Here is a 12,385-nt window from a genome sequence, read left to right on the forward strand (position 1 = left end):
TGGGTACTGGCGAGGACTTTGCGATACAGCACGTATTACGATACTTGAGGCGCAATACAATACGCATCAAGATACTTTAGTCACAATACGTTAGGTATCGAGATACTTTAGTCACAATACGTTAGGTATCGAGATACTTTAGTCACAATACGTTAGGTATCGAGATACTTTAGTCACAATAGTATTGTGACTAAAGTATCTCTTAGACTTAGACTAAGTCTAGTCTAAGATACTTTAGTCACAATACAATAGGTATCGAGATACTTTAGTCCCAATAGTATTGTGACTAAAGTATCTCGATACGTATCGTATTATACGATACGTATCGAGATACTTTAGTCACAATACAATAGGTATCGAGATACTTTAGTCACAATACAATAGGTATCAAGATACTTTAGTCACAATACGATACGTATCGAGATACTTTAGTCACAATACGATACGTATCGAGATACTTTAGTCACAATACAATAGGTATCGAGATACTTTAGTCACAATACAATAGGTATCAAGATACTTTAGTCACAATACGATACGTATCGAGATACTTTAGTCACAATACGATACGTATCGAGATACTTTAGTCACAATACAATAGGTATCAAGATACTTTAATCACAATTCGATACGTATCGAGATACTTTAGTCACAATACAATAGGTATCGAGATACTTTAGTCACAATACAATAGGTACCAAGATACTTTAGTCACAATACGATACGTATCGAGATACTTTAGTCACAATACAATACGTATCGAGATACTTTAGTCACAATACTATAGGTATCGAGATACTTTAGTCACAATACAATAGGTATCAAGATACTTTAGTCACAATACAATAGGTATCAAGATACTTTAGTCACAATACAATAGGTATCAAGATACTTTAGTCACAATACAATAGGTATCGAGATATTTTAGTCACAATACGATAGGTATCGAGATACTTTAGTCACAATAGTATTGTGACTAAAGTCTCTCGATACATATTGTATTATACGATAGGTATCGAGATACTTTAGTCACAATACGATACGTATCAAGATACTTTAGTCACAATACGATACATATCAAGATACTTTACTCACAATACGATAGGTATCGAGATACTTTAGTGACAATACAATAGGTATCGAGATACTTTAGTGACAATACAAAAGGTATCGAGATACTTTAGTCACAATACGATAGGTATGGAGATACATTAGTCACAATACGATAGGTATCGAGATACTTTAGTGTGACTAAAGTATCTCGATACGTATCGTATTATACGATAGGTATCGAGATACTTTAGTGTGACTAAAGTATCTCGATACGTATCGTATTATACGATAGGTATCGAGATACTTTAGTCACAATACGATCGGTATCGAGATATTGTATTGTAAGTAAAGTATCTCGATACCGATCGTATTGTCACTAAAGTATCTTGATACGTATCGTATTGTGACTAAAGTATCTCGATACCTATTGTATTGTGAGTAAAGTAGGTATCGAGATACTTTAGTCACAATACGATACATATCAAGATACTTTACTCACAATACGATAGGTATCGCGATACTTTAGTGACAATACAATAGGTATCGAGATACTTTAGTGACAATACAAAAGGTATCGAGATACTTTAGTCACAATACGATAGGTATCGAGATAAATTAGTCACAATACGATAGGTATCGAGATACTTTAGTGTGACTAAAGTATCTCGATACGTATCGTATTATACGATAGGTATCGAGATACTTTAGTCACAATATGATACGTATCAAGATACTTTAGTCACAATACGTTAGGTATCGAGATACTTTAGTCACAATACGTTAGGTATCGAGATACTTTAGTCACAATACGTTAGGTATCGAGATACTTTAGTCACAATACAATAGGTATCGAGATACTTTAGTCACAATACGATAGGTATCGAGATACTTTAGTCACAATACGATAGGTATCTTAGTCACAATACGATAGGTATCGAGATACTTTAGTCACAATGCGATAGGTATCGAGATACTTTAGTCACAATACGATACGTATCGAGATACTTTAGTCCCAATACGATACGTATCAAGATACTTTTGCCACAATACGATACATATCAAGATACTTTTCTCCCAATACGATACATATCAAGATACTTTTGTCACAATACGTATCACTATATTTGTGCCACAATACATATCACAATAATATTTCAGTTGTTTTTATCCTTCTTTGTGGGGACATTGTTGATTGTCATGGACACCGTCTTTGCTCCGCAGTAAGTCTTTGCTGTCGTCCAGCATTCTGTTTTTGTTTACTTTGTAGCCAGTTAGGGCTGGGCGATATGTCCTTTTTTTTTAATATCTCGATATTTTTAGGCCATGTCACGATGCACGATATATATCTGGATATTTTGCCTTAGCCTTGAATGAACACTTGATGCATATAATCACAGCAGCATGATGATTCTATGTGTCTACATTAAAACATTCTTCTTCATACTGCATTAATATATGCTACTTTTAAACTTTCATGCAGAGAGGGAAATCACAACTAAGTCAATTGACTTAGTTGTGAAAATATCAATAATAAAAAAAAAAACATACGACAAAATGTATTGTGATATGTATTGTGGCACAAGTATAGTAATACGTATTGGGACAAAAGTATCTTGATTTGTATCGTGTTGTGACAAAAGTATCTTGAGATGTATCGTATTGTGACAAAAGTATCTTGATACGTATGCTATTGTAAGTAAAATATATTGATACGTATCGTATTGTGACTAAAGTATCTTGATACGTACTGCACTTTTTGTACAGAACGCCACTACAATAGTTTAAAACAAATAAAGTGCACTTTTGTGCATGATGTCACACAATAACTGTCAAATAAAAATGAGCTGCATAAATGGAAATCAAATCCTTCGCTATGTGGTAGGTTCCTGCGGACGTTATCTCCTTCTGTTGTTGACTATTTTTTTCATACGGTGTTGATGTGGAAATGGTTGCCTCGGCATTTTGTTGGTGTGGCACCGAACGGAGATGTTGACATGCGGAGTAAGCACTCTTCATTCTCTAGCGGGTGACTTTTTAAATGATGCTACATATTAGCAGTAATGCTACTTTTTGTAGCAACGCTTTCGCCCCACACTTGACATATTACGGTTGTCTGTTCGACATCTTCCCGCTTGAAGCCAAACCACCGCCAGACGATGGACCCCCTGCTGTTTTTCTTGGGAATTAATTCTTCCTTCATTTGTTACCATATTCGCACCTTCTTTCTCTCGTATTACCACTCGCGCCACAGCTAACGTTACCCACGCCGCTACCTCTCTGCTCCGCGAGGGCGTGTACGTATGTGACGTATGTAAGAAGGTGCGCTTGTTTTACGTCTCTGTGAGAAGGAGAGACAACAAAGAGTGAGAAACGCATGTAGTGTAATGCGACTGCGCGACAACGTATACTCGAATATCACGATATAGTCATTTTCTATATCACACAAACCCGCGATATATCGAGTACATCCGATATATCGCCCAGCTCTATAGCCAGTTCAGTTTTACTTTCGTTCTGCATAGCCTTCCCTAAGCTTCAATGCCTTTTCTCAGACACTCACCTTTTGTTTATTTTTGGTGTAAGCATTAGACACCTTTTTACCTGCACACTGCCTCCCGCTGTTTCCGACATCTACAAAGCAATTAGCTACCTGCTGCCACCTACTGATTATGGAAGAGTATTACACGGTTACTCTGCCGAGCTCTAGACAGCACCGACACTCAACAACAACACATCATTTGCAGACTATAATTACTGCTTTGCAAAAAATATTTGGTGGTTGTATAGTACACTCCGTACGGTATAGTAGCAATACCTTGGCCGGTGTGTAGTGAATGAATCAAGAGAGGTGTGGTCTACCTGAAGTGTGCCTGAAGGTGACAGAGCAGTTGGCCCACTGCAGAAAGCTGAGCACACAAATCCACCTCAAGGAGACAGCCATTGCGGCAAAAACTGCACGGAACCTGTTGAGGAAATGACTCCATGACAGTCAAAACGTGTCTGCTACTTGCACCCGCTCACCCTCTCGCCTTCCTTACCTTCTCACAGGTGTCCTCCGGTGTCGTAATCCTTTGATTTTTACACATACATGACGTTTTAGATGAAAACTTCAAGACACAAAAGAGTTGCTTTCTCTACGATACGTTGTCTCAAAACCTGTTGGACGACATACCAGCCGGAGGGAGGTACCTATTCAAAGCTGTTTGTTGGACTGTCGCTGATTTACATACACGCAAGACCTTTTGTGGCCCCTAAACAAGTATGTTTATAATTACATATTAAGGGATCGTGTATATTTCCATGTTATGAGTTATGTTAAAGGCCTACTGAAATGATTTTTTTTTATTTAAACGGGGATAGCAGATCCATTTTATGTGTCATACTTGATCATTTCACGATATTGCCATATTTTTGCTGAAAGGATTTAGTAGAGAACATTGACGATAAAGTTCGCAACTTTTGGTCGCTGATAAAAAAAAGCCTTGCCTGTACCGGAAGTAGCGTGACGTCACAGGCTGGAGGGCTGCTCACATTTCCCCATTGTTTACACCAGCAGCGAGAGAGATTCGGACCGAGAAAGCGACGATTACCCCATTAATTTGAGCGAGGATGAAAGATTCGTGGATGAGGAACGTGAGAGTGAAGGACTAGAATGCAGTGCAGGACGTATCTTTTTTCGCTCTGACCGTAACTTAGGTACAAGGATTGGATTCCACACTTTCTCCTTTTTCTATTGTGGATCACGGATTTGTATTTTAAACCACCTCGGATACTATATCCTCTTGAAAATGAGAGTCGAGAACGCGAAATGGACATTCACAGTGACTTTTATCTCCACGACAATACATCGGCGAAGCTCTTTAGCTACTGGGCTAACGTGATTGCATCGGGCTCAAATGCAGATAGAAACAAAATAAACTAATCCCTGACTGGAAGGATAGACAGAAGATCAACAATACTATTAAACCATGGACATGTAACTACACGGTTAATAATTTCCAGCTTGGCGAAGCTTAAAAATGCTGTTGCTAACGACGCCATTGAAGCTAACTTAGCAACGGGACCTCACAGAGCTATGATAAAAACATTAGCGCTCCACCTACGCCAGCCAGCCCTCATCTGCTCATCAACACCCGTGCTCACCTGCGTTCCAGCAATCGACGGAATGACGAAGGACTTCACCCGATCATCCGTGCGGTCGGCGGCTGGAGTCGGCTAGCGCGTCTGCTATCCAAGTCAAAGTCCTCCTGGTTGTGTTGCTGCAGCCAGCCGCTAATACACCGATCCCACCTACAGCTTTCTTCTTTGCAGTCTTCATTGTTCATTAAACAAATTGCAAAAGATTCACCAACACAGATGTCCAGAATACTGTGGAATTTTGAGATGAAAACAGAGTTTTTTTGTATTGGATATAATGGTGTACCAATACTTCCGTTTATTTAGTGGCGTCACGCGCATACGTCGTCATACATAGACATTTTCAACCGGAAGTTTAGCGGGAAATTTAAAATTGCACTTTATAAGTTAACCCGGCCGTATTGGCATGTGTTGAAATGTTAAGATTTCATCATTGATATATAAACTATCAGACTGCGTGGTCGGTAGTAGTGGCTTTCAGTAGGCCTTTAAGATTTGTGTATACTACAAATAATCGGGTATGAAAAATAAACAAAAAAAGCTCCAACTTCAATTCAGTTGAATGGGATAGGTTTGATAGTGGTGTGTTTATATTCCAGATCATTTCTAAAGTTTATAAGAGGAAAAAAATAGGTTGATCGGTGTTGGTATGTGTTCCATATAGCAGGCTGTGTATATTTATGTTGTTAATCAATGCCACATTTCATACATCACTATCAATACATGATCATTTAAATCCTTTGCAGACTTTTTTTTTAATATTGTTAGCATTTTAATTTTAGCATGATAGCTTTTTTTTAAAAATGTTTTACACATTTTGTAGGTATACCCCCCAGCGTCAAATATTTTGTTACTTGACAAATGCTACCTGGTAGCATGCTAGCAGATATAGGTATAAACCAGAGTCATATTTTGGTACTTGATGTATGCCAACATTTCAGCATTTTGAACAATTTTTTCAGGTTTACGTCGCAAAGTTAATATACTTTGGTGCTTAAAGCATGATAAAGTTGCGCTAAAATTAGCATGCTAGCTTTTTTTTAGCTAATTTTATAGGTATAAACCAGAGTCATATTTTAGTACTTGATGTATGCTAACATTTGAGCATTTTTAACAATTTTTTCAGGTTTATGTTGCAAAGTAATATATTTTGGTGCTAAACGCGTGATAAAGTTGTGCTAAAATTAGCATGCAAGCTTTTTAAGCTAATTTTATAGGTATAAACCAGAGTCATATTTAGTACTTGATGTATGCTAACATTTTAGCATTTTTAACAATTTTTTCAGGTTTATGTTGCAAATTAATATATTTTGGTGCCTAACGCATGATAAAGTTGTGCTAAAATTAGCATGCTAGCTTTTTTAGCAAATTTTATAGGTAAAAACCAAAATCATATTTTGGTACTTGATGTATGCTAAATTGCTAGCATTTAAAAAAAAAATTCGGGTTTATGTTGCAAAGTAATATATTTTGGTGCTTAACGCATGCTAAAGTTATGCTCCAAGTAGCATGTTAGCTTTTTATAGCTAATTTTATTCGGTATATACCAGAGTCATATTTTGGTACTTGATGTACAGTATGCTAACATTTTAGCATTTTGAACAATTTTTTCAGGTTTACGTCGCAAAGTAATATACTTTGGTGCTTAAAGCATGATAAAGTTGTGCTAAAATTAGCATGCTATCTTTTTAGCTAATTTTATAGGTATAAACCAGAGTCATATTTTGGTACTTGATGTATGCTAAAATTTTAGCATTTTTAACAATTTTTTCAGGTTTACGTCGCAAAGTAATATATTTTGGTGCATAACAAATGCTAAAATAGCATGCTAGCTTCTTTTTTTTTTTTTTTAGCTAATTTTATAGGTATGAACCAGAGTCATATTTTGGTAGTTGATGTATGCTAACATTTTAGCATTTTTAACCATTTTTTCAGGTTTACGTCGCAAAGTAATATATTTTGGTGCTTAACACATGCTAAAGTTATGCTACAAGTAGCATGCTAGCTTTTTTTAGCTAATTTTATAGGGATAAACCAGTCATATTTTGGTACTTGATTTATTTAAACAGTCGGATTCCCCTCATCCGCACCAGTTCTAAGTCATTTTCGCATTTTTAACACATTTTTTTCCCCCGGTTTACGTCGCAAAGTAATATATTTTGGAGCTTAACGCATGCTAAAGTTATGCTACAAGTAGCATGCTATCTTCTTTTTTTTTAACAGATATTTACTTAACAACAAAGTCAAAGAGATATCTTTTGAAATCATTCATGGTTATTACCCAGTAAAGACTGTGATGGTTAGATACAAGGAGGACATTGATGTTACCTGCATCTTATGTAACATGCATCCAGAGACTGTTTACCACATAAATGTAAGTTTCTCAATACCCGACCTGTTTTTTGTGCCTTTAAAAAAAGAATTAGAACTCTACGTTAAAACACTCTTTACCTCTAACAACCAAAAAGCTGTGAAAACGATGATGCTGTGTTCCAAATGTAAGTTATTTACTGAAAATGCGTGAGCCTATGGCTTTGCACGTTGTTTGTTTATATATATATATATATATATATATATATATATATATATATATATATATATATATATATATTGCATTCTATTTTAGTTTACTTTGAATTTACAACCCCCTGGCGCTGTTTTGTACTGTTTTTGTACTCACTTTGATTATTATTTCTCAACTGTTTGTAAGTGTTGAAATTTATAAATAAAGGTTTATAAAAAAAATTAAAAAAAATAATTAAAGCGTACAATATAACAAGTATAGGTGCAATAGCATTATCATCTTCAACAGTCCGTATTGTGAATTAATGTATTTGATGTAAATAAAGCAGTACATATTTTAGATTTCTTTGTCATGTATGGCTGCTGAGCACATCGTTCTGGTTTCTCTACGGTTTCCAAATAAATGATGTATTCTCAAATAAAAAAGTAAAGTAAAAAAAAAGTAACAGAAAAAGAAAGTAAGGCCTACATTTTCTAATTGGCCTAATGGTTTACAATTATCAATCAAATCCTGGAGAATGATTAAGAGTACAAAAGCTCTTAAATTGTACAAAAGCCCTTAAATTGATATATTTGATAAAAACATTTAAAGTGATTTAGGTAGCCCTTTTTGTCTTTATTTTATTTAAATGTTTTATATTTTTTACTATTATTATTTATGAATGTTGGATTTACTATGTGTATTTGTTATGTGTATATGTACTTATGGCGGACTTACCTGGGACTTTAAGATGGGCGGGGCTACCACTGACAGGTGACCATGTAGGTAGCTTTAAAAAGGTAGCTTTAAAAATGGCGTCATTGTTTCGTTTGGTAAAAAACAGTACATTTCGTCAGCAGCATACCCCACTGGTAAGCTCATGTTGTTATGTCCGCTTTTCTTTGTTAGATCAAGTAGTGGACAGACAGAGACAGAGAGACAGAGAGACAGAGAGACAGAGAGACAGAGAGAGAGAGAGAGAGAGAGAGAGAGAGAGAGAGATCAGAAGGCATAAGAAAAAGTATCTGCATTTGATTGTTTACATTTGATTATTAGCAATCCGGGGAGGGTGTTAGTTTAGGGTTGTAGCTGCCTGGAGGTGAACTTTTATTGCGGTTTTGAAGGAGGATAGAGATGCCCTTTCTTTTATACCTGTTGGGAGCGCATTCCACATTGATGTGGCATAGAAAGAGAATGAGTTAAGACCTTTGTTAGTTCGGAATCTGGGTTTAACGTGGTTAGTGGAGCACCCCCTGGTGTTGTCACAGTTATTGATAATCATACTTACCAACCTTGAGACCTCCGATACCGGGAGGTAGGGGGTGGTTGGGGGCGTTGTTAAGAGGGGAACATATTTAAGCTAGAATTCACCAACTCAAGTATTTCATATATGAAATACTTGACTTCAGTGAATTCTAGCTATATATATATATATATATATACATATATATATGTATATATATATGTATATATATATATATATGTATATATATATATATATATATATATATATATATATATATATATATATATATATATATATATATATATATATTTATTTTATTTTATTATACATATAAATAAAATAAATACTTCAATTTCGGTGTTCTGGAGGCTATCCAGTAGATGGCAGTATTGTCCTGTTTAAGAGTGTCACAACATTGCTGTTTACGGCAGACGAACTGCTTTACGGTAGACTAAACGTGACTGCTGTTGTTGTGTGTTGTTACCGCGCTGGGAGGACGTTAATGAAACTGCCTAACAATAAACCCACATAAGAAACCAAGAACTCGCCCTCGATCGTTCTACAGTTATGACGTCATTGGGCAGGCAAGCTGTTTATATTGTGGGAAAGCGGACGTGAGAACAGGCTTTCCCCACTCAGGTCCGCATTGAGCTGGAGGGGGCGTGGCCTCCAGCTCCGGCTGAATACCGGGAGTTTGTCGGGAGAAAATTTCTGCCGGGAGGTTATCGGGAGAGGCGCTGAATACCGGGAGACTCCCAGTAAAAACGGGAGGGTTGGCAAGTATGTTGATAATATGTCATATCATGGTTGACAACATTATGGTTCAGTTGATGAATTCATGTCTATTATTTACATTATGATGATTCAAGATAAATACATTGTTTTGTTATGTTCATGTTTTCTTTTAGGTTATTACCTGCTGCTGCTGCAATAAGTACTAAAAAAAACAAGCTAAGAATGCGCAGCGAATAATTCCTTTCATGCTGAGTGACGACCCCTATTCAGAGGGCCAATACGGAAAAAACTGAAGAGTAATAACCACCGGGTTGGATGAGATTGGAATTAACCTACAAATCCCCCGATGAGTTTCAAGCCTTGAAGAGGAATAAATAACTCTCCAAGCGAAACAACACTGTGTCCACCTAACCATTGATCAAAGGAGAACCACCATTTGGAGGGAAAGGACCCTGCTGGTGAAACCAAACCCCGGTCAGATAAAGAATAAGGAAAATGGACACACAGGAACTTGAAGCCCTCAGAGGGATGCGCTCTGCAGCGCAATCCTCCTTCACCAAGAGGGCCAATAAGCTTGCCTCCAGAGTCAAACTGTTAGGAGAGAGAGCCCTGATTGACGAGCTGAGGATCCTTGAGGTGGACTATGAGAGGGTCAGTGACGCAGGAGATGACTATGCTGCAGCCCTCAATGCGGTAAACGGAACCGAGGATGAAGAGGACAAGGCAAAAGAAGAAGCAGCCTGCATAGCGGAGAAGACAGCTGAGTGCCTCCGTAAATACACAGAGACCGTTGACCTCATTCAAGAATCAATCTGGACTAAGTTCGCAGCAGATGACATCGGAGAATGTGTTTCCAGTGCAGAGACTAAGATGGACCAGGTTGAGGGCTGCAACATAAAGAAGTTACAGAGGTCTGATTTTGGGCTCACCAGACATGGCCTGAGAGAGAGGATCGATGAGCTCGAGCGAAGATGCAGTAACTGGGATGCTCTTATCCCATATGCCAACACAAAGATGCTCAAGGAGAAGGTCCGAGCTCTGTGGCGCCGAGTAAGAGACTGGGAGGATAGCTGGCGAGACCCAAGATGCACAGAGTCATCCGATGAAGATATGGATGACAAAGTCCGACAAGAAAAAGAGTCTGACAGGGCGCAGGACGTGCTCAACCCAGTCAGTCTCACAGAGCCTCCATTTAGCGGCCCCAGTCCCAAAGAGGAACTTCCTACAGGCGGCTTCACCCAAGCTGCTCCATCCAATCCTCTCCCAACAACAATCTCAGCTTCAGGTGCCAGAATCCAGGCACTTAGTGGACCAGTTGGTGGCAGCACTAGAACCACATCAATTGCCTCTAGCACACCGCTGATGACCCAGAGCGCTCCCCGGGGCATCCCTGACATGTATCCTGGAGGTTACGGCTACAGAAATCAGTTCCCCCTCGAGAGAGCACGTCTCCCCACGTTTTCTGGGGACATAACAGATTATTACCGTTGGAAGGCTGAGTGGGGAGAAGTGGAGCAATTGGGGAACCCGCTGAGGACGGCAGGTGTAACAAGGTTCCATCTCCTAGCTAGCCTCGGTGAGAAAGTGAAGAAGGACCTAGTCCTGTCCAGCTGCGCGTCCGCTGAGGAAATGTTCCAACGCTTGGACAACAGCTATGGGAATAAGGCAAGGATTGTCGAAATGATTGTGAGTGAGGTGCAAGGCCTGCCCCCTGTAAAAGGAAATAACTTTAGGAGAGCCATTGAGCTGATCCAGACGGTGGAAAGGGCCCTAAACAACCTTCTCATCCTGGGTGAAGAGGGCGTTATGAAAAATCGTCTGGTGGTACAGTCTGTGGAGAGTAAGCTACCAAACTACCTAAAGGAGAAATGGGTGGTTTACAAGCATGGTTTCGCCCAACAGAACCACTTTGAGCGTCTTCTTCAATTCCTAAAGAGACAGGAGGGACTTCTTGAACAGCTGGACCAGTTTGAAACGAGCCTTGCAGAAAAGACTCCCCCTGAGAGACGCCCGATAGAAACTTCAGAGGAGAGGGCGAAGAATACTTTCTCCAGGGTCACTGCAGGTCAACGCGGGCCTCCAGCAAAGCCACAATCTGCATGCTCCGTCTGTGGTGACGAAACACACGCTGGAAGGCTTTTTGCTTGCAAAACGTTCAGGGACTTGGACCTGGCAAAAAGAAAGTCTCACCTAAGGACCCATGGTGTGTGCAACAGGTGCTTGAACATTCACCCCAAGGATGGCCGTGGCAACTCAGGGTTCCTCTGCAGTAAAGCGGATTGCCGACAAGACGAGGCTCACCACTACCTGCACTGCCCCAGGTTCGCCACTCAAAGGGACGGTGGCAGTAAAGTCCCAGCGAAAGTGGTGAAAAGGCCTCTTGGCCTAATCAGCCAGCAGGACGACTTTCTTGATTCGCTAGTGGGAGGGCTTAGGACAAGTGATTATTTTATACTCTTATTTGTATTTGCTTGTGCTTTTGTCTCCTGGTTGTTGAAAGTGCCTTGACTGTTGAGTGAATTATAAATGTGTTTGTTGTTCAATAAAACATAAAAAAACAAACAGATATTTCCGCCACAGTGATACGTCACTTCCTGGTGCACAGCACTCCAAAATAAAAGCGTACAATATAACAAGTATAGGCGCAATAACATTATCATCTTCAACAGTCAGTATTGTGAATTAATGTATTTGATGTAAATAAAGCAGTA

The 12,385-nt window shown here is 38.8% G+C and overlaps 1 protein-coding gene across 1 annotated transcript in view; it reads right to left on the bottom strand.

Annotated features, from left to right (window-relative positions):
- prrg2 (proline rich Gla (G-carboxyglutamic acid) 2) overlaps positions 1 to 4,219 on the bottom strand; it is an 11,386-nt gene extending 7,167 nt beyond the window's left edge. The window contains exons 1-2 of the mRNA XM_062036447.1: positions 4,092 to 4,219; positions 3,913 to 4,016 (exon numbers count right to left, since the gene is read on the bottom strand). Coding sequence (XP_061892431.1) covers positions 3,913 to 3,994 — 82 coding nt within the window. The 5' untranslated portion in view covers positions 3,995 to 4,016; positions 4,092 to 4,219. The remainder of the gene's footprint in view (positions 1 to 3,912; positions 4,017 to 4,091) is intronic.
- Positions 4,220 to 12,385: the final 8,166 nt, after the last annotated feature.

This window comes from Entelurus aequoreus, linkage group LG25 (assembly GCF_033978785.1).
Source record: "Entelurus aequoreus isolate RoL-2023_Sb linkage group LG25, RoL_Eaeq_v1.1, whole genome shotgun sequence".
NCBI lineage: Eukaryota > Metazoa > Chordata > Actinopteri > Syngnathiformes > Syngnathidae > Entelurus > Entelurus aequoreus.